Genomic DNA, 23,827 nt, shown 5'->3' on the forward strand with positions numbered 1-23,827 from the left:
GCCGCCGCTGTTGCTGATTAGATCCTGTTCCCAGCTTGCCATTTTGAATGCAGGAGTTCTGAAAGGCCCCAGTTCAAAGAGCGGCCTCAGAAAACAAGTCGACGTTTTGATTTACAGGCCTCAAACGCTCTGCCGGCGCAGCTCTATTTAAAAAGCAGCACATTTGGGGATCTGCCAGGTGTCACTCACCATTATCGGCAACCCAAGGTGTCCAATGAACACCCGGCCTTTTCTTGCCTCCCTCCTTCCCTGGAAGCCAGGCCAAATCAGCCAATATCTTCGCCGTCTTCTGTCTCCCCACATCATGCTGGTTTTCATGGCTGTTGTTCACAGCGAAGAAGAGATCCTCCCCTGGGTGTAGCTTTGCTCACCGAAGAATAGACCTCGCGTTTGTTCCAACAATGGTCTCTGCCTCCATTCTGTACCTGTCACCCAATGAATTGGTATAAAAGAAGGAGGCCGTTCAACAGCTGAGAGCAGAACAGAACCTATGCTCTCCCTATTGCTGACCTGAAAAACACAGAGTTTTTCTCCTCTGTGCTCCTCCAAACAAACCAGCAACTGAACTAAACAGAAACTTCGGCTCAGTTTGCCTCGCCATGAGCTCTTCCCACCTGAACAACCGAGCTGAGAGCCATTTCCAAGCCCGAGAAGAGCACGAGCTGGAAACTCTGGGGAATAAGGCATGGGACAACCCCGTATATAACGGTTCGCCTTCCTCTTCCCTGAAGATCAGGGCCATCTACAATCCCAAATCCATCTTGGAAAACCCCTATGAGAATATTGAGAAGCTGACTGACTCCCTGCCCTACCAGAAGGAGAGAGAGAAAGATGAGATGAGAGTTGGCAGGAAGAAGCCTTTCTCTGCGTGCTGCTTCTATATCTGCAAAGGCATCCGAGGTAACAGGGTGGTTGGTGGAAGCGATGGTGAGGCTTGGTTTCTAGACTCAGGAGAGGGCCAGCGATTCACGGCAACTCCACCTCCATGCAGGAGGGAAGCAAGAACGGTAACTTTTGTACAGCGATTGCTGTGGAAGTGGCTTGCAGCAAAACAGCTGCGCCTAGCACTTCTCTGTACTGCATCGGCCGTGTTGTTTGATTAACAGGATGAAAAGCAGGGATAGAGAGACAGGAAAGGAGAAGAGGGGTTATCTGAAAGCCTTTTCCAACTGGAGAGCTTGAACTTCAGAGTTCACAACTGCTGAACTCGTAGAGGGATGCAATGCCAGTGTAATTTCCCTGAGCTCCAAACATATTATTATTACTATTATTAATTTAATTTAATTACCGGTAATTAAATTTTTATAACGCCCTTTATCCGAGGATCACAGGGCAGTTAGACCGAACATCACGTGTAGAAAAATAGGATAATATCAAAGATGCTTACATGGCCATGGATAGCCATAGAGCTTGGAGCCGGAGTGACCTTTATACATTTTTGCAATGACTTGAGAATGAAATATTTATTTATTGCTGCTGCTGCTTCTTTTTAATGGGGTGTGTGTGTTCTGTCCTGAATGTTGATAGAGGATTGTTACAATAACAGGAGAGGCTGATTAAAAACTTGAAGGTAGGGGGGAACTTTTCGAAAGTTCAATGGAAGTGTTTCTTTGAAACGAAGAGGGATACCCTCCTCCATAAACACATCCATCACTCTAATCCCACGATCTGCTACATGTGAGGTGGTCACAATGTTGTTGTATTTGCTTTATCTTGTAGTAGCTTGACTCACTTGCCTGAGCTTATACTCTCTTGGCACTTTTTTTGTGTGGGGAGGCACTGTGTACGCAATGTACCTTTAAAGCGTATTCAAAGCACATTATTTCCCCTCAAAGAATTCTGGGCACTGTGAGTGGTTAAGAGTTGCTGTGGATTTGAACTCGGTGAGAGGTAAATAGCAGTGCCCTAAATTCTTGAAGCACAATAATGTGTTTATAAAGCTGTGTACACAGCCTTTGGTGGGGCTGGGGTAATCCAGCCAGATGGGTGGGGTATAAATAATAACATTATTATTATTATTATTATTATTATTATTATTATTAGGCGGCTACTCTATGTTTGCTGCTCTGCCAAGTCTTGAACTAGCATTGTGAAATCCCTGGTTCATATCCCATGCAGCTATGAAGCTCATTGGGTAAGCTAATCCTGGGGTCCCCACAGTGGCAGTCGTGGGCATTTGTGGTATGCCCAAGAAGATCCCCTGACGCCCCCCCATTTCTTTTATTATTTTTCGATTCATCTTGGGTTGCTTGGGTTTGGGGAGAGCTCTGTCTCCCCTTTCTTTGAGGGGTGGTTCTGAACACCACCAGTTTTTCATCTGTTAAATGAACGTGGAGTTTCTTAGATTTCCATACATGCCCCCCCCCAGGTTAAATAGTGCTGTTTCTCAGCCTTTGCTATCTCACAGAAAGGTACAGTGGTACCTTGGTTTAAGTACTTAATTTGTTCCGGAGGTCTGTTCTTAACCTGAAACTGTTCTTAACCTGAAGCACCACTTTAGCTAATGGGGCCTCCCACTGCTGCTGCTGCTGTGCCGCCAGAGTACGATTTCTGTTCTTATCCTGAAGCAAAGTTCTTAACCTGAAGCACTATTTCTGGGTTAGCGGAGTCTGTAACCTGAAGCGTATGTAACCTGAAGCATATGTAATGCGAGGTACCACTGTATATAAGACGGACCCGACAGTCACATTTGTCTTCAAAGAGGAAACATCCCAAAAGTGGGGGGGGGGCGCACTGGCGGAGGAACCGGAGTGTGGAGGGAGCAGACCATAGCTGTCAACGTTCCCTTTTTTTGCGGGAAATTCCCTTATTCCTGCTGCTTCCCGCTGCTTTCCCGGATAGTTAGATATCCCATAGACTGTCCCCAGGGCAGGTGAGGCTGCTGATCCCTTATTTTCAAGGCTGCTGATCCCTTATTTTCAAATCTGAAAGTTGACACCTATGGAGTGGGCCGCCTCTGGTACCCCTATTCCAGTAGGGTGCCATCGCAGCATGCCCCCCACCCCCGGACACGCACTGCGTATCCCCCAGGCGTGCTGGGTGCCACGCCCCCACAAGCAGCGCCACGCCCCCAGAACGCATGCCATGCCCTCGCGGGTGGCGTACCATGCCACCGGGATAAGCGCCATGCCCCCGGGAGCACCAGCCACACCCACACCTGCTCTCCCCCCCTGGTAGAGGAGCATGCAGCTTCACCACTGGTGGTGGGGGGTGTTTAAAAAAAAGGCAGCAGAAATGCAAAGGGAAGAGGGTGTCAAGTCTCCTTAAAGTGCTCGGGAGATTTTTTTTTAAACCACAATATCAAAAGCTTGGCTTGAATGTATGCCAAAGATGAAGGAAGCTACCCCCAAGGCCAAGAGGATGCTAAAAATGAACTGAGGAGCATGTTGCTCAAAACACAAATATCAGCATCATCAACAAACATTTAATATACTCATAGCAGGAGACTAGCAGGGCTCCCCCCCCCAGTTCTGGCACCTCTCAGGTGGGCGCTGTTATAAGAGAACAAGGGAGATGTTCATGGTGAGTTCCGGCACCTCTTTTTCTTGAAAAAGCTGTCTACCAACTGTCTACCAGCTCCACCTGGTACACAGGCTAAGACCCTACCTGCCCGCGAACTGTCTCGCCAGAGTGGTGCATGCTCTAGTTATCTCACTCTTGGACTACTGCAACGCACTCTATGTGGGGCTACCTTTGAAGGTGACCCGGAAACTGCAATTAATCCAGAATGCGGCAGCTAGACTGCTGACTGGGAGTGGCCGCCGGGACCACATAACACCGGTTCTGAGAGATCTGCATTGGCTCCCAAGTACGTTTCCGAGCACAATTCAAAGTGTTGGTGCTGACCTTTAAAGCCCTAAACGGCCTCGGTCCTGTATACCTGAAGGAGCGTCTCCACCCCCATCGTTCAGCCCGAACACTGAGATCCAGCGCCGAGGGCCTTCTGGCGGTTCCCTCATTGCGAGAAGTGAGGCTACAGGGAACCAGGCAGAGGGCCTTCTCGGTAGTGGTGCCCGCCCTGTGGAACGCCCTCCCATCAGATGTCAAAGAGATAAATAATTACCTGACATTCAGAAGACATCTTAAGGCAGCCCTGATCAGGGAAGTTTTTAATATGTAACGCTGTACTGTTTTTAGCACTGATTGGGAGCCGCCCAGAGTGGCTGGGGAAACTCAGCCAGATGGGCGGGGTATAAATAATAAATTATTATTATTATTATTATTATTATTATTATTATTATTATTATTATTATTGAAACTGGCTAGGAGGCAACTGGTCCTTTGAAGATGAGGGAGTCAAAGGTGTGCTCAAGGTGGATAAAGAGATTGCAGAGTGGCTGAGATGAGAAGCAGAAGTTTGGGGTCTGCCCTGGGCCCCTTGGCTCATCTCATCCAATGAGATCAGCAAATGGGCACACAGTCTTGTCAAATGCACCTTGTGATATGATGCAAGCTCCCTTCTAGACCCAGAGCCCATTACCAATTCAGTGCCACTGCTGCGTCAAATTCTGGTTAAATGGCAAATGTGCTGCTAAGGACTGCTTGGGCAGATTTTGTGTTTGCTTCCGATACAACAGCTCTTACATGCCTGGTCCTGCGCAGAGATTTCGGCTGTTAAGCTGCTGGCTGGTAGGGTTGTGATGTGTTGTATCAGTGTATCTAAATACCCCTGCTCTGAATAGACATAGCTTAGATAAGAGAGGGCAATGGTAGACCCTTGAGTTTGAATGCAGGAATCCAAATCATCATCAATTATTGTTGTTGTTGTTGTTGTTGTTGGGTGGCTTCCAACAAAATATTAAAAATACAATGAAACACCAAACATTTAAAATCTTCCCTAAACAGGGCTGCCTTCAGATGTCTTCTCAAAGTCAGATACAGTGGTACCTCGGGTTACATATCCTTCAGGTTACAGACTCCGCTAACCCAGAAATTGTGCTTCAGGTTAAGAACTTTGCTTCAGGATGAGAACAGAAATCGTGCTCCGGCGGCGCGGCAGCAGCAGGAGACCCCATTAGCTAAAGTGGTGCTTCAGGTTAAGTACAGTTTCAGGTACAGACCTCCGGAACGAATTAAGTACTTAACCCGAGGTACCACTGTAGTTGTTTATTTCCTTGACATCTGATGGGAGGGCGTTCCACAGGGCGGGCGCCACTACTTAGAAGGCCCTCTGCCTGGTTCCCCGTAACGCTTCAAATGAAGCCATTAGAGGCCTGGGATTAACTATTTTGTGGATGAACTGAAGAAAATATCCCCCCAGCCCATCCCGAACAGCTATTTAAAAAACAACACCTTTCTGTAACATTTCAAATTTAAATTCTGAGTGGAAAGTTTTGAGTTTTGAACTTGGTTTTTGAATGTTACATCAACTGTACTGTAAAACTGGAGTGCTTTGTGTTTGTTGACTTAACAGTGCTCTTGTACTGTAAAAGAAAGAAAAGAAACCAGTTAAAGTCCTTCCCATGGTTGTTGTTGTTTAGTAGTTTAGCCCGAATCATCGTGACCCCATGGACCAGAGCACGCCAGGCATATCCCTGCACTGCTCTGGTTCGCCAGAAGCGGCTTGGTCATGCTGGCCACATGACCCAGGAAGCTGTACGCCAGCTCCCTCGGCCAATAAAGCGAGATGAGTGCCGCAACCCCAGAGTCGGTCACGACTGGACCTAATGGTCAGGGGTCCCTTTACCTTTACCTTTACTCAGAGGCAAAGTTGCTCTGAAAAGTTTTCATAGCTTTTCGAAAGCCTGTACAGCTGTTCCACTAACATATTTAGATGTAGTTTATTAATACTTGGACCAGAAGCCATTCACATATAAGATAAATGAATACAGTACAAATCCCAAGAGTATAGATACTGCATAAAACCACCTTGCTGCCTCGATTCATACATAAAACCTACATCTTTGCGATACTACACAAGTCACATGTAACATCTATAGAATGTACAGACTGAAAGGGTAAAATTTAATACAGATAAAAAAGATTAATTATGAACAGATATTGAGGTTAAATGAGAGCACCCCCAAAGCAGCTGACTGCAAACTCCTCAATAACTCTTGCCCAGGTTTTTATTGCTGCTAGGGCAAAAAGAGGGTTACCCTGCAATCGGAGGTAGGAAATCTTTTCTGGAATGGTGTTGGCATATAGATGAGGCAGAACAGGTCCCAGAAATTTGGTTCTTGGTTCAGAGTAAAGTGAACCAAAGAACAAATAGTGAGGCAGATCCTCAGTTTCTGGGGCCCTGCGTATACGCAAGGGGAGCGCCAAGGAGGTATGAGAATATCTGCCGCCGATCCTAGCTGTGGACATCATTTGGAAACGAAGGGCTGCAAATTCTTGCTTCAGCTTTGGAAATGTATGGCGGGGGTGGAGGTGGGGATCATGCCTGGGAAAAGATGGAAGGACAATGCAGAAAAAGTCAGCTAGATTCTCTGTAACATTGAGAGAACAAGGGGTGACAATGGAAGCTACTGTAGCAGACACTGTCAGCTGCATATTGTGACATGGCTTCACTATCACTGAGCAGTGTAAGATTTTGGGGTCCAGGGTTCGTGCTTCCTTTGGAAATAAGGCACAGCAGATACGATGGTGTCTTTATGATATGTGGTTTATTTCTACATATATACAACCTGGGCTTATGGTGGAAGGGCTTCGAGGATTACACTCCAAGAGGGTCCTGTTTCTCCCGTAGTTGCCTTGGATTCAAACTATCAGCTCAAATGGTGCTCTGATCACTGCCGCCGCCGCCTTCAGCTTGACGTGTTTAACAGGCTGAAACGATTTCCCCTCCTGCTCACATCAAGCAAAAACTGCCAAACTGAAACACTGCTACTGGGCTTTGTTCTTCTAGCTAGCCCAGAGCTCTGGGTCCAGTGGAGAGTCTTTTCCGTGTGGGTGACTTCCTTGATTTTCTTCTCAATTTTGCTAGGCTCTAAAATGCAATAAGCAAACCAAGCTACTTTACATGGTCGCGGTAAGCATCAAAGAAAGCTGTCAATGTCCCCTGTCTTGGCCAGGAAGGGCAGGATTAAGACAGGCCCAATAAACAACCTTCGAGACATCTTGGAACAAATTGCTCAGTACTGAGCCAGGCACTAAGAAACAGGTCACAAGGCAGAGGGCCACAGCTAAACTGCATACCTCCATTTCACAGAGCTAAGAAACTTCCAAGGCTTGACACAGGCTATGTCCTAGTCTTCATTAAGATGATAAATGTGCCGTTGCTAAAACCTTAGCCTAGCGTTGGTTGGAGCTGGAGTCTGATGGAACCTGGAAAGTACCTAGTGTAGTGTGGTGTAGTGGTTAGAGTGCTTGCCTAGGACCTGGGTAGAGCAGGGTTCAAATCCCCGCTCAGCCATGAAATTCATTGGGTGGCCTTGGGCTAGTCACAGTCTCTGAGCCTAACCTACCTCACACAGATCTTATGTGGATAAAATGGGGAGGAAGAAACTATGTATGCTATGTATGAGATGGATGTGATAGACATATAATAATTGTATTGTTTACCGGTATATGGTACCCATCTGACTGGGTTGCCTCAACTACTCTGGGCGGCTCCCATTAGTCCTTGTGGGTTGAACACTGCGGCTCCTGGTTAGAAGTGACTGATTATCAGTACAGATTATATTAGACTCAGAGCCATCTTTCCCATAAGGCTTAGTGGTGCGTCACACCAGGGCACCGGCCTCTCAGGGGTGCCCCAGCGAGCTGGGTTCAAAGACATCTGCCCTCCCTGGTCGTATTCAATATAATGATGGAGACTCTCAGCTTGAATAGAACCATCGGTCTTCGGATTTCTCTTGATCATCCCCAAAAGCAGAACTGAACTTGGTTTTCTAGGAAGGTGTCAGAGCCATTCCACTGCCCGGAAATGTTTTTCTTTCTACGTAGGTTTCACCTGTAAATTACAAAGCAATTTCAGGGCATGACTCCAGCTCCCTTGGCTCGAGGAATGACCTCTGGCTGACACTTGTGCTCTTACTGAAACAGTGGTTGTGGATTCCCTGAAACACAGAGAGATGGCACGGAAAAAGTTCCTCCAACGTTCGTCCTCTGGTTACTGGAGCGCTGTCCAACCTGGGGGAAAGTGGCAATTCGGATGCCGCAGGGTTCTGTCCTGGGCCCATTGTTGTTCAGTGTCTTTGTAAAAAAACACTTCGAGGGAATGCTCATCAAATTTCATCCGAATTATAGTCCTCCAATATATCCAAAGTCTTCGGAACATTGCAAGTGTTGTTCAGAGGCTGCCAAAGTGTTTACAGTATTCTTTTAAACACAATCTATATTTGTCCCATTCTCGATTGAAGTTTTGATCCTCCTGATTTCTGATTCTTCCAGTCAATCTGGCCATCTCTGCGTAGTCCAATAATTTCATCTGCTGGTCTGCCATTGTCAGTGTCTTGTCCTCTTTCCATCACTGAGCAAGCAACATCCTTGCAGCTGTAGCCGCATACATGAACCGTCTTCTCAAATCCTTCGGTATATTTGCACCTAAAATTCCTAAGAGAAAGGCTTCTGGTCTTTTGGCAAAGGTTATTTTAAACATTTTTTTTTAAATTCATTGTATATCAGAATCCCTTTATCTTTTTACAGTTCCACCACATATGATAAAAGATGCCCTTAAAGAGGTCAATTTTCATTGGGTTGTGATGAATCCCTCACCCAGTTGATGTAAGCATCAGATTTTACTAATAAACACACACACATGCACACACTGATTAAAAGTTACCACAGTTTTTTCAGCATACCTCTGCTCTTAGGGAAGACAAAAACTTTGAAACAAAATTAGGTCAGGGACTAAGGTAAAGGTAAAGGGACCCCTGACCATTAGGTCCAGTCGTGGCCGACTCTGGGGTTGCGGCGCTCATCTTGCTTTACTGGCTAAGGGAGCCGGCGTACAGCTTCCGGGTCAAGTGGCCAGCATGACTAAGCCGCTTCTGGCGAACCAGAGCAGCACACAGAAATCCCGTTTACATTCCGCCAGAGCAGTACCTATTTATCTACTTGCACTTTGAGGTGCTTTCGAACTGCTAGGTTGGCAGGAGCAGGGACCGAGCAACAGGAGCAAACCCCGTAGTGGGGATTCGAACCGCCGACCTTCTGATCGGCAAGTCCTAGGCTCCACAGCACCACCCACATCCCTTTAAGGTCAGGGACTGTTCGGCTGCAAATCCCATATATACATACACACTTTATTGGAAGTGAATGCTACTCTGCACAGCGAAACTTAACTTCTGACTAAACATGCATAAGGTTGGCTTGCATGCTATGCTAATATCTCCTCCTTCATTTTGTAAAACCGAACAGGTTTAGTAACAAATGTGGTGGCTTCAGCTTTCGGAAACCGGAGCTCACTTTGCCTCAGATAGGTGTCGTAATCTGGAATGTTTCCTAGAAATATATCCCTGGGCACAGGTGTGTAGAAAACGAAACTGTAACGTATTATTAAACTTTACAGACCATTCCATGCATCTTGCTTTTATTTCTAAGCCGCCCTGAGTCTCTGTCAAGGGAAATTAATATTATAGGTAATAGTGAGCACTCAGGGCTGATTTCATTAAGAATGGATAGGTTTGATCTTCTTGCAGTCCATGGGACTCTCAAGAGTCTCCTCCAGCACCAGAATTCAAAAGCATCAGTTCTTTGGCTTTTGTGAAGTATTCTTTGCACAAAATACTTTTGTGATGTATTCTCTGCATTTCCCCCATGCTTTTTGAAACTCTTGTCTAGCGTGATCTCTAATTGTCTCTGTTAATCTAGCCAGTTCAATATACTCTAACAGTTTGTCTTGCCATTCCTTTTTTGTTGGCACAGTTTCTTTTTTCCAGTTTTTAGCAGTTAGGATCCTTGCCGCTCCTGTGGCATAGAGGAATATTTTCTGATCTTCTCTTGCTATACCTGTGTCCATTATCCCTGATATTAACAGTCTTGTGCTCTACCAGCTGAGCTCACACATAGCTCACGGCCAGATATTCTCCCACCCCTGACAGATTTGGTAAAAAGAAAAAGAAAAAGGGTCTGTAGGGAATCAGAAACACAGTGGGACCAGTACAGGGTATATATTTTACTGGAACAATTCATAATGCAAGGAAACTATTTTCAGAGTGGCTTATAAATACAGTCATACCTTGGAAGTCAAACGGAATCAGTTCGACTTCCAAAACATTCAGAAACCAAAGCACAGCTTCTGATTGGCTGCAGGAAGCTCCTGCAGCCAATCAGAAGCTGCAGAAGCCGTGTCAGACATTCGGGTTCCAAAGAACATTCGCAAACCGGAACGCTCCCTTCCGGGTTTGCGGCGTTTGGGAGCCAAAACGTTCAGGACTCGCAAGGCGTTTCAGATCCAAGGTATGACTGTAAAGCGATAAAATGCAACCCAGCTTCCTGATCAAATAGCACCCATGAAATCCAAAAGGCAACAGATAAAAGAAAGTTGCATGGACGTTGGTCTGATAAAACTGAGAGATGAAAGACTTGGAGAAATGAGAAGGGATATTTGTCTGGTGCCTTCTTTCCCTTCTTTCTTTCTTTCTTTCTTTCTTTCTTTCTTTCTTTCTTTCTTTCTTGGCACAATTGTTCAGGTGCAGTTTAAGACAGAAAGGAGAACAACAAGAACACAATCCCCCCATAAATTCTGCAAATAATAGGCAACTGATACACTAACAAGGATGATCGTGAGAAATCATTATGTATTAAAAATAGACAGAAAAGTCAAGGGTAGGGGAAAATCCCACCACCACTTTTAAATACAATATCCCTAAGCCAGAAACCCTTGAGCCCAACTAGTAGCCTTGCGAATACTAGTAGAGTTTTTAACACTGCACGATGCGCAACACATTTTTTTTATCATACCAGACTGAATCCAGATGGGAATGTGCATTCAGAAACATGTTTATTTGTTCATGTGGATCCACATAGCTGATTGAGGGTTATTACTTGCGAGTGAACCCAATGTCTTTCATCTCTCACAGATACCAATAGATTGAATTAATGAATTAAAGACTCACTACCCTGTCCTTCTAAACAGGGATGCGGGTGGTGCTGTGGGTTAAACCACAGAGCCTAGGACTTGCCGATCAGAAGGTTGGCAGTTTGAATCCCCGTGACGGGGTGAGCTCCCGTTACTCAGTCCCTGTTCCTGCCAACCTAGCAGTTCGAAAGCACATCAAAGTGCAAGTAGATAAATAGGTACCACTCCGGCGGGAAGGTAAACGGCGTTTCTGTGCGCTGCTCTGGTTTGCCAGAAGCGGCTTAGTCATGCTGGCCACATGACCCGGAACCTGTACACCGGCTCCCTCGGCCAATAAAGCGAGATGAGCACCGCAACCCCAGAGTAGGTCACGACTGGACCTAATGGTCAGGGGTCCCTTTACCTTTACCTTAGCCCCTGTCCTTCTAGACAATGGACTAAAATCAGAAACCCTGCCTTAATTCTGATGGTGGCAGTGAGGAGAGGCCTCCAGAGGCTATCTCAACACCGAGACAGACTGATGTCGTGATAAAGAAGCTTTCGCAGCGCGAGTATGAAGGAGGAAAAAGCTTCTCTTGCACAATATATTAGCATTCCCTAGTACAGAACACTTTGTTCTGTTCTGTACTTAGTGCTTTTGATTAGGGGTGTGCAGCAATATCCATCACAGATGGCTGATAGCAGGTGTCCTTAGAGCTGAACCACTTGAGACTATATTAAAGGAATGGAAGCCCTTAGGCTATTGATGTCGGTACACCTACTCGGCTTTTAAGTGGGGGAGTCACATGCACACCAGATCAAAGTTTAAGTAGGAAGAAGAAGAAGAAGGCAACGAAGAAGCCATTAATGGTCTGACCTATCTCATCAGCTTATTAGCTGATGAAATAGAGACTTGATGAAAGAAAACAATGTTCAAACGGAGGCCAGCCCATGTTCTTAGGCTCAGGTTTGGCACCACTGGGAGCACCAAAGAGCATTTGATTTGAATCTGGAATGGCAGTCGAGCGCATGAGCTCCGTCAGGCTGCCTCAGTGGAAGGGGTGGGGAGCAGAATGCGTCCCGTCAGCTCGGCCGAAAGGACACTCACCTGGGCCCTGGTTAGTTGCATCACTGTGGCTTAGACCGGTAGACCGGGTGAGACCAGCACGGTGCTAAAGCAGCAGCAGAGCCAATCGCTCCCACTAGTGTCCTCGCATTGCACTGACCTCACTGTCAGGAGGAGTGGGGATGCTCTGCCATACTGACTGCTACTGGTTTCCACTCCGGCTGGTCATTATAAGAACCGCTATTTAATTTATAAGAGCTGGTTCCTATAGACTCACACACACTGGTCAGCTTCCATTTTGACTTGAAATGTTCGTTTTGGGCTTCTCGGAAGTACGTAAAGGCAAGAAGCAGGCAGGGGAGCACCGCCCCGCAATGGCGTTCTCCTTAGAGGGGTTGGAACTGGGCTCCGCCATGCTCCGGCTGAAAAAAGCCCTGCTTCTGACTACAACATACCAAAGCCAAGTAATTGTGCTTTATTCTGTAAAGACAGCACCCTTGAAGAGTGAATGAGATACAAGGAAGGTGCTTAAGCAAACCACTCCAGAATCCTCCTCTATTCAGCATTAGAATAGCAGTAACAAGAAGTTTCTCTTGGGGAGTTGCTGCTCTGATAGGGGGCCCCTTTTTCAAATCCCAGATGGGGGTGGTCAGCATTCCATCTTTGGATTGTTTGGCAACAGTGTTGAAGTGATTATGTGTCCTTAGCAAAGGTGCTGCCTGCTAAGTGCTGAAGCCTTAGAGTTGCCTCTGCATTTTGTTTTATAACTTTCTGTTGTTGCTGTTTAGTCGTCTTAGTCGGGTTCGACTCTCCGTGACCCCATGAACCAGAGCATGCCTTGGAAACACTCACTTTCTTTTTCTCCTTTTTTATGTCCGTGGAGTTTTCTTGGCAAAATACTGGAGTGGTTTGCCAGTTCCTTCTCCAGGTGGATCACATTTAGTCTAAACTCTCGGCTATGACCTGTCCATCTTGGGTGGCCCTGCACGGCATCATAGCTCATAGCTTCTCTGAGTTATCCAAGCCCCTTTGCCACAACAAGGCAGTGATCCATGAAGGGGCTAACTTTCTTTAAAAGTGACTAATTAACTTACAAGAAAGAAAGAAAGAAAGAAAGAAAGAAAGAAAGAAAGAAAGAAAGAAAGAAAGAAAGAAAGCTAAGAATCTGGGGCCCTTGCTGGGCTGGGGCCTGTCATACATACATCCCCAGTATTTCCTGTGAGCAGCCCTGAAATCTTCCCCCCTTCACTCAGTTTTTCTGGGGTTGTACTGCTCACATCAGATGAAGCACTCTGGGGCAATTGTGCTGTAGATTAGCACCTAAAATAGGTAAATACAGAAGCACATTTATTCACTTATTTCCCCTTTCTCTCTCTTTGCAGGACTTTGGGGCACCACACTAACGGAAAACACTGCTGAGAACCGAGAGCTTTACGTAAAGACCACACTGCGCGAACTGTTGGTCTACATTGTATTCTTGGTGGATATCTGTTTATGTAAGTTTGCCTGGGCTGCTTTTCCTTTTTATTATTCATGTGGTTGGTTCCAACCAAACGAGGGACAAATATTCTTATAGATGGCTTGTGTTGGTTCATTACACTTGCATCCTGCCTTTCGACAAGGTGGCTTTTGAAAAGACGAGTTCTCCATGCAGCAGCAAACTGGGCCCCGAGGATAGGGAGCCAGAGATACTGTAGTCTACTGGTACCTAGTTCCCTTGTTGTTGTTGTTTAGTCGTTTAGTCGTGTCCGATTCTTCGTGACTCCATGGGCCAGGGCACACCAGGCACTCCTGTCTTTCACTGCTTCCCACAGTTTGGTCAAACTCATGTTCATAGTTTGAGAACACTGTCCAGCCATCTCGTCCTCTGCCGTCCCCTTCTCCTTGTGCCCTCCATCTTTCCCAACATCAGGGTCTTTTCCAGGGAGTCTTCTCTGCTCATGAGGTGGCCAATGTATTGGAGTCTCAGCTTCACAATCTGTCCTTCCAGTGAACACTCAGGGCTGATTTCCTTAAGAATGGATAGGTTTGATCTTCTTGCAGTCCATGGGACTCTCAAGAGTCTCCTCCAGACCATAATTCAAAAGCATCAATTCTTCAGCGATCAACCTTCTTTATGGTCCAGCTCTCCCTTATCAGGTGTTTGTGGCCAGTTTCTGGTGCTTGTTCCTGAGGCTGGGTGTTTGGGACAGAACAGGAATCCGATTGGCATACTGTCCCCTTCATTGCCCCAAAGCAGTGAGACTTCCCACTGGGACACCCTTGTTGAGAGTAGCTCAGAACTTCATGACCTCCATGGTAACCATGGGGCTGTCTCAAATGATGCCAAACCCACAAGCTTTGAACTTGGCTTCCTGGATTGGATAAGAGAAAGCAATGGTGCCTTCTTGGTATCCCCTCCTTCCTCTCCTGCCCACAAATTCATTGGTTCTTCTAGGGTAAGGTTACCAGATGTCCCCATTTCCTGGGGACAGTCCCTGGATTTACAAATCAATCCCCATACAAAATCCTATCATTCCTACTGAAGTGGAAAAGTGTCTCCAGATAACCTTATTCTAGGGCAGTGTTCCCCAAACTTGGGTCTCCAGCTGCTTTTGGACTACAATTCCCATCATCCCTAGCTAGCAGACAAGTGGTCAAGGATGATGGGAATTGTAGTCCAAAACCAGCTGGAGATCCAAGTCTGGGGGACACTGTTGTAGTGGAAGGAACGACCCACTCTCATTTCGTAGGAACATCCACATTTTATTGCAGCTACTCGGAATTTGACATGCGTGGTTAGAACTTCCACAACACCCTGATGTTTCCCCCCTTTCCATCGCAAAGAACTATGCAGGAAGGATGGTCTGGACGATAACATAGATGGCCGTTCCTATTGTGTTCTCTGGGTAGATTTAATGCAGCTGTGTGCCAAATACTAAGCCACTTTGTGTGGGCACAACAATGGCTGTTTGTTTTGGCAAGATTTATTGTTATCTCAAAGGTGCACCTGTGATGTCTCATAGGGCAACAGATTATATTTCATGCACTCCATGGCAGAACAGGTATGGCAAAAATAGTTATCACTTGCAAACAGGGGGACAAAGCTCAAATCACTCTTCCCATACAGTAATGATGTTCTGACCCGGGCAAAAGAGGAGCTTTCAAAATTTGTTGTTTGTGTAGGATGCCTATCGAGTTTTCTCCCCACTGAGAATCCTGCCATTGACGTTGCAGCTTAGGCAGCACTTACGTCTCTCTGAGTGTATGCATGCATGTGATAAGTTTGATCCCGCTCTTAGCGGAGCAAGCACAGCCTGACCCCTTTGCTGAATGGATGAGGCATTTGTCCAAGGCGCTGGGACTGGTTAAAATGGCAACGACAATCCCAAACCATGTTTATGGCCATAATTCCTGATGATTTCTTGTCACACAAGCCCTTATATCACTTCACGTGTGAAAGAAAAACTTTCACTGCTGCTATATGTTTGAGGGGACGTGGGTGGCGCTGTGGGTTAAACCACAGAGCCTAGGGCTTGCCGATCAGAAGGTCGGTGGTTCGAATCCCCGCGACGGGGTGAGCTCCCGTTGCTCGGTCCCTGCTCCTGCCCACCTAGCAGTTCGAAAGCACTCTTAAGTGCAAGTAGATAAATAGGTACCGCTCCAGCAGGAAGGTAAACGGTGTTTCCGTGCGCTGGTCTGGTTTGCAAGAAGCAGCTTAGTCATCCTGGCCACATGACCTGGAAGCTGTATGCTGGCTCCCTTGGCCAATAAAGCAAGATGAGCACCGCAACCCCAGAGTTGGTCACAACTGGACCTGATGGTCAGGGGTACCTTTACCTTTTCTTATATGTTTAAGGGTGAAGCTTCTTACCTCCCATTTTGGTGTAGATCAGAGCTTTCCAAACTGTGTGTTGTGGCACGTTACTGTGTCAGCTGCAGTGTGTAGGGCATGGGTAGGCAAACTAAGGCCCGGCAGCCGGATCTGGCCCAATCGCCTTCTAAATCCGGCCCGCGGACGGTCCGGGAATCAGCGTGTTTTTACATGAGTAGAATGTGTCTTTTTATTTAAAATGCATCTCTGGGTTATTTGTGGGTCATAGAAATTCAATCATCCCCCCCCAAAAAAATATAGTTTGGCCCCCCACAAGGTCTGAGGAACAGTGGACCGGCCCCCTGCTGAAAAGGTTTGCTGACCCCTGGTGTAAGGTGTGTCACACGTTCCTCCCCGAGCTCCTCCCAGGGCTGGGAAGGTGTTAATTTAACCTCCGGTTTGCCATTAAAACTGAATTGCTGTGTTGCAAAATGATGCATGTGTAAGGAGTGTAAGGAGTCTGTCACCAACATGAAAAGTTTGGAAATCTCTGGAGTAGCGAATATCCAGATCGGTTTCTTCAGAGATGCAACCGTTTCCCCAAATGTAGCCCAAACCCATGCTATGTGGAGATCTGTGACCTTGAAAATTACCTCCAAGGCTGTGTTTTGAGAGTAGCAGCCACCGTCCTCCAGTGGTGTAGCGTGGGTTGCTGGTGGCCAGGGCGAGGCAAGTGTTATGTACTGAAGTTCTCACCCTGGGCCAGCAGGGGGGTACTGTAGATAGTTTTCACTCAGGTCCACATATGCAAAGAAGGGATTGAAAGTGATGTTCAGTGATTGGATAGTTACAGAAAATGGTTACTGTTGCGTTGTAGTGGAGCTCTATATAAGCAGGCTGGCTGAACCCTTCAGTTCTGTTCTGTTTTGGCCTGTGAATAAACAAGAGCTGTTTGAAGAATCGCTGTGTCGTCTGACATGTTCACCCACAACTTAACAGCAAGTGTTGCACCCCTGTGATGGACTGGGCAGCTGGGGTGGGGGGCGCATGCAGGGGGGTGCATGGAGGGTGAACAGAGCCTACCGCCAACAGATTCGTCCTTGCCCGTTGCCTCTATCCCACCTGCCCACTAGACAAACCCACCCACTGCCATGCCTCAGCTGTCGCGCGGGCGCCTGATTGCGTCCCCTCAAAAATGTGCGCCTGGGGCCACAGCCTCCCTGGCTCCCCCCACCATGCTATGCCTCTGCGTCTCGTTGTGAAGGGATGGGTTTCCCAAACCCAAAACTGACTGTGCAGGCATTTTTAAACTGCACCAAAATCCCATTTCTCCTTAGCTAAAATGCATAAACTTTAGCCGTTGAGCAAATGCAAAACAAGAACACAGCTCTCTCCCTTATCAGTTTGACGGCAAGACTGGCCTTGACTTTACCAGTAGAACAGACACAGACATATCTTATGTTCTGACCACAAATGACGGGGAGACCCAAGTCTGGGACTAACGCCAGAGCATGTTCTCGGAAGTAGTGACCTCTTGCTCCAAGATAGGAGTAGGACCAGGAATATCATTTTATGGTCAGGAGTGCAGGAAGGAAATCCCTTTTATGGTTGAGAGTACCAGAGCAGGAACATATGTGATGTCAACCTGCATACATAGGCTGACGTGGTTGGAAGGAGGGAGAGGGTGCCTGGAGGATATAAATACTGCATGAAACTTGTCATTTCTTTGGACTTGCTGTGGACTAATCACGCAAGTGCCTTCTGCTATCCGGAGAGCAGAATAAACTCTTTCTTTGAACCAACTCGGTGTCATTTTGTCTTCCTTCCTCCTGTCCCAGAGCAACGCAGACCCAATCAGTGAACTCCAATAAGGCTACAGTTGCTACTCTCTGTACAACTGAACTGGCTTGGGAGCCTGATTTGAACAGGCCGACACGAGAAGCAAATAACTATGGCTGCCCTACTCTAAAGCCTGTGAATCGGATGAGTCAGGAGGACATTGGGAAACGCCTGTGTTTGAGGCCTCCAACACCAGCCTCAGATAGGATCTACTATTTCTATGGGTTAGTCTCCACTCAGGGGAAAAAGACATGGACTCCTACTGGTCACAGGGCTCAGAGCTCATGCACACGCCCCCTTGTTCTCCCCCCCAATAATATTTATTATTTTCCATACATAAACATAACAGAAGAAAAAGTTAACAATAACAAAGAAAAGGGGGGGAATGAAATGGAAAAAAGAAAAAAGAACATAAAACATAAAATACAACAAATCACCACATAAACTAACACTTAATTAGAATCCATCTTCATAAACATATTATTTGGCTTCCTCAAATCTCTTCCATCTGAGTTTCTTAGTATTTATATATAGCAGTTTCCAATATCATTATTTCATAAAACCATATCACAGTCATAATCATATTTCCTAACTTTTCTTATCGTACATTTTCTTTTTTATATATATGTAATCCCAATTAAATCCTAGGCGTAATAGATGCTTTCAAGTGATTACATATCTTTAATATTACAATATATATTCAAATAGTCTTTGAATTTCTTCCAGTTTTCTCGGTGTTCCTCTTCTTTCTGGTCATGGATTATCCCGGTGAGATCAGCCAGCTCCATAAACTCCATTATCTTCATCTGCCATTCTTCTACCGTTGGTAGTTCTTGTGTTTTCCATTTTTTGGCTAGTAAAATCCGTGCAGCAGTTGTGGCATACAAAAATACTTTAACATCACACGCCCCCTTGTTCTGTGCCTAGACAGGCCCAAGTAGTTGTCAACTTGCCCCACAATTTCTAGGCTTCGAGCAATTGCCGTTTGTTCCAGTTCAGCACTCAAAGTCGGCTTTCCCCGCAAAAATTGGCAAGGCAAATGGAGGTGCTGTTAAGGCCACAGTCATAGCTTTGAATTAGGGGGGCAGGGACAGAATAGGGATTGAAATTAAGCTGAAGAGGTATTTCAGATCAAGGGTGCCAACTTGAATAAAATATTGTTGGGGCCCAGATAAGCCCCATCCTGCATAATTGGTCACATGACGCCAGTGGTGTAGCGTGGGTTGTCAGCACCCGGGGCAAGGCAAGTAATTTGCGCCCCCTAACCCGTGGATTTGTGCCCCCTAACCCGTGGATTTGCGCCCCCTAACCCGTGGATTTGCGCCCCCTAACCCTAACCCCCAGATGTTGCACCCAGTGCGGCCGGCCCCCCCCTGCACCCCCCACGCTACGCCACTGCATGACGCAGTACACGCACACCATTTGAATAGCAAAGCCTATCAACTTGGAAGAGGCTCAATTTTTTTAGACCCCTCGGCCCCTAAGAGTTGGCTCCTATGTTTCAGATGCTAATTTCCAGCAACCAACTCTGGTTATTAGCTGGGACGGTTTCTCTCACCAGAGAGGTTTTCTTTTAGGAGTACAGACAGCCCTCCCTGAAGCTAGGCTTCAGATGTGAGGAGCATTATGGATTCCACAAAAGTTTTGGTCTCGCATGTTTGTTTTATATAATCACTGCAATTTATTTATTCATTCATTTATTTATACATACCCCGCCCATCTGGCAGCTCCCAACAGAATATTAAAAACACGATAAAACATCAAACATTAAAAACTTCCCTAAACAGGGCTGCCTTCAGATGTCTTCTAAAAGTTAGATAGTTGTTTATTTCCTTGACATCTGGTGGGAGGGCGTTCCACAGGGTGGGTGCCACTACCGAGAAGGCCCTCTGCCTGGTTCCCTATAACCTCGCTTCTCGCAGTGAGGGAACCGCCAGAAGGCCCTTGGCTGTGGACCTCAGTGTCTGGGCTGAACAATGGGGGTGGAGACGCTCCTTCAGGGATACTGGGTTGAGGCTGTTTAGGGCTGTAAGGTCAGCACCAACACTTTGAATTGTGCTCAGAAACATACTGGGAGCCAATGTAGGTCTTTCAGGACTGGTGTTCTATGGTCTCAGTGGCGACTCCCAGTCACCATATGCTGATATGCCATGGGATCTGTCCTAAATGCCTCATTGCCTGTTAAACGGTCCCTTTAGGATCTATTGTATGTTGGAAACTCTGTAAAATGTGTTAAGGATATTATTTTTTTTGCAGAAAGGGAGGGCGGCAACCCTTGACTGCTGCAATGCTGGCTAATCTGTAGATCAGGTGCTTTCGATAGCCTGAGATTTTAGCCTGAGCCACAGAGCTTGCTAATGCTGTTTTCTTCCCCTTGATATAAAAGTTGAAATCTTTCACATTTTTATTGATATAGGCGCCATCAAGATTTTGCCTTTGTTGTAAATTCTGTATTAGATAGCCAGGGTGGCTATCTAAAGAACTTTAAACTGAGTTAAGATTAAAAAAGGATGTGTACAAAAAAATGGAAAAGGGGGGAAACCACCAAAGAGGAATTCAAACAAATAGCCAGCATGTGTAGACACAAAGTCAGAAAAGCTAAAGCACAGAATGAACGCAGGCTTGCTAGAGAGGTTAAAAGCAACAAAAAAGGCTTTTATGGGTATGTTCGTAGCAAAAGGAAGAACAAAGAAACAGTGGGGTCACTCAGAGGAGAAGATGGTGAAATGCAAACAGGGGACACAGAAAGGGCTGTACTCCTCAATGCCTTCTTTGCCTCAGTCTTCTCCGATAAAGAAAACAATGCCCGACCTGAAGAATTTGGAGCAAATGATTCAGCAAAGGAAACACAGCCCAGAATAACTAAGGAGACAGTACAAGAATACTTGGCTAGTTTAGATGTATTCAAGTCTCCGGGGCCAGATGAACTGCATCCAAGAGTATTAAAAGAACTGGCAGATGTGATCTCAGAACCACTGGCAGTCATCTTTGAGAATTCCTGGAGAACAGGCAACGTCCCGGCAGACTGGAGGAGGGCAAATGTTGTCCCTATTTTCAAAAAGGGGAAAAGAGAGGACCCAAATAATTACTGCCCAGTCAGTCTGACATCAATACCAGGGAAGATTCTGGAGCAGATCATTAAGCAAACAGTCTGTGAGCACCTAGAAAGCAATGCTGTGATCACCAATAGTCAGCATGGATTTCTGAAAAACAAGTCATGTCAGACTAACCTGATCTCATTTTTTGACAGAATTACAAGCCTGGTAGATGAAGGGAATGCAGTGGATATAGCCTACCTTGATTTCAGCAAGGCATTTGACAAGGTGCCCCATGATATTCTTGTAAAGAAGCTGGTAAAATGCGGTCTTGACTATGCTACCACTCAGTGGATTTGTAACTGGCTGACTGACCGAACCCAAAGGGTGCTCATCCATGGTTCCTCTTCATCCTGGAGAAGAGTGACTAGTGGGGTGCCACAGGGTTCTGTCTTGGGCCCGGTCTTATTCAACATCTTTATCAACGACTTGGATGATGGACTCAAGGGCATCCTGATCAAATTTGCAGATGACACCAAACTGGGAGGGGTGGCTAACACCCCAGAGGATAGGATCACACTTCAAAATGACCTTGACAGATTAGAGAACTGGGCCAAAACAAACAAGATGAATTTTAACAGGGAGAAATGTATTGCACTAGGGCAAAAAAAATGAGAGGCACAAATACAAGATGGGTGACACCTGGCTTGAGAGCAGTACATGTGAAAAGGATCTAGGAGTCTTGGTTGACCACAAACTTGACATGAGCCAACAGTGTGACGCGGCAGCTAAAAAAGCCAATGCAATTCTGGGCTGCATCAATAGGAGTATAGCGTCTAGATCAAGGGAAGTAATAGTGCCGCTGTATTCTGCTCTGGTCAGACCTCACCTGGAGTACTGTGTCCAGTTCTGGGCACCACAATTCAAGAAGGACACTGACAAACTGGAACGTGTCCAGAGGAGGGCAACCAAAATGGTCCAAGGCCTGGAAATGATGCCTTATGAGGAACGGCTAAGGGAACTGGGCATGTTTAGCCTGGAGAAGAGGAGGTTAAGGGGTGATATGATAGCCATGTACAAATATATAAAAGGATGTCACATAGAGGAGGGAGAAAGGTTGTTTTCTGCTGCTCCAGAGAAGCAGACACGGAGCAATGGATCCAAACTACAAGAAAGAAGATTCCACCTAAACATTAGGAAGAACTTCCTGACAGTAAGAGCTGTTTGACAGTGGAATTTGCTGCCAAGGAGTGTGGTGGGGTCTCCTCTTTTGGAGGTCTTTAAGCAGAGGCTTGACAACCATATGTCAGGAGTGCTCTGATGGTGTTTCCTGCTTGGCAGGGGGTTGGACTTGATGGCCCTTGTGGTCTCTTCCAACTCTACGATTCTACGATTCTATGATCAATGCTACCTAAGAAAGATTTTCCTATCACTCAAACCCCTTCCCATTCCTGCCTCGAGATACTCGAATAAAAAATGCCAAATTTAAAAAATATTAATATTTTATTGAAAGAATTTCATTTTTTAAGAAATACAATGATACAGAGAAAAAAAGGGGGGAGTGAGGAAAAGTGTGTGTATATCAGGTAAAAAGGTAAAGGATCCCTGGATGGTTAAGTCCAGTCAAAGGTGACTATGGGGTTGTGGCGGTCATCTCGCTTTCAGGCCGAGGGAGCCAGCGTTTGTCCACAGACAGCTTTCCGTGTCATGTGGCCAGCAGGACTTCTGGCGCAATGGAACACCGTGGTGGAAATCAGAGCGCATGGAAACGCCGTTTACCTTCCCGCCACAGCGCCACCTATTTCTCTACTTGCACTGGTGTGCTTTCAAATGCTAGGTTGGCAGGAGCTGGGACAGAGCAATGGGAGCTCACCCCGTCGCGGGGATTCGAACTGCCAACCTTTCGATCGGCAGGCCCAAGAGGCTCAGTGGTTTAGACCACAGCCCCACCCGCAATATAATATACTCCCACGCATTCTTATCTAGTGTTATTATCCTAATATGTATGTAGATATTAATTGCATACTTCGCCCTGTACAAACGCTTTCCAAGTGTTGTAATATTTATCCAAACAAAATCTAAATCTTTAAGCAGTCTGTTCATACTTTACGAGTGTTGTCATACTGTCAATTCATTGATCAATGGGGATCATATCTGCTTTCTTCCAGCTCATCAGTATAATAAAACTTACCTTCCTGCCCTAATATTGCGTACTTAAGCCAGTCCGGTGGAATGAATGTCTAAATCCTATTGTCCTGTTTCCCCCAACCTGATTTATCTCTAGTGACTTATGGGATGACAAGTTCAAACGCCTATTACTACACCAAAGTGATGTCTGAACTCTTCTTGGAAACTCCTACGGACAGTGGTATCTCCTTCCAGGAGATTGGAAGCATGGCTGACTTTTGGAGGGTGAGTACCAAACAAGCTCTGTGTTTCCCGTGTCAGATTTTTCCTAGCAAACTGAAAGTGGCTCTCGTAAATTGGCTTGCGTGTCAAGGTCCCCAAGCCACCCCTCAAAATAATTCACAATTCACACATAATTTTTGTTCAAGGTTTTTGGCATAATTTTGGCCACAACTTTATTAAAATACATAAGCTGTGAGTGGTTGCTTAGGCATTGGTTAAGACTAACTGTCCCCCCGCCTGGGACAGAACTGACTTCCGAACTCCCTCGGAAGCCAGTGAAGGGAAAACAATATTGGGGAGCAATGGAGCTGAGTCACAGGCCCTCACCGCTCACCCAACCTGTTCCCCAGGGCTTGCTGGCCCTGGTCTCATTTCAGGGATTGGACGAAATCGGGGCAAGCCCCTGGATTCCTTTAACGGAATTCCCTTCCACACCACCATTGGAGGGGCAGGCCCAGCCTATCCTTACCCCTCCTCCAACCAATTTTTATAACCAATGCCTAACCACAACCTTACAAGTTGTGACAAATTGCTAAGTAGTAGGCAAAAACCAAATGGCACCAGCCAACCAGCCAAATGGACAAAATTCCTACTAGGCCCCTGCCCCGAGAGCAGACGACCCCATGACAGGTATAGCAAGGTCAACCGGAACTCAGGGCGGGCGCGCAGGTGATCCGATGCCCTCAGCGAAAGAGAAAACAAAATCAAAAGCTGAGTGCCCCAATATTTAAAGCCTT

The 23,827-nt window shown here is 46.3% G+C and overlaps 1 protein-coding gene across 2 annotated transcripts in view; it reads left to right on the top strand.

The window, feature by feature from the left end:
- Positions 1-326: 326 nt before the first annotated feature.
- The window catches only part of PKD2L1 (polycystin 2 like 1, transient receptor potential cation channel), a 51,157-nt gene continuing 27,656 nt past the window's right edge, over positions 327-23,827 (top strand). For both annotated transcript variants that reach the window (XM_082223578.1, XM_082223577.1), the window contains exons 1-3: positions 327-900; positions 13,397-13,510; positions 22,966-23,093. In XM_082223578.1, the coding sequence (XP_082079704.1) occupies positions 600-900; positions 13,397-13,510; positions 22,966-23,093 (543 nt within the window). In that variant the 5' untranslated portion in view covers positions 327-599. The remainder of the gene's footprint in view (positions 901-13,396; positions 13,511-22,965; positions 23,094-23,827) is intronic.

This window comes from Podarcis vaucheri (genome assembly GCF_965113315.1).
Source record: "Podarcis vaucheri genome assembly, chromosome: 5".
NCBI lineage: Eukaryota > Metazoa > Chordata > Lepidosauria > Squamata > Lacertidae > Podarcis > Podarcis vaucheri.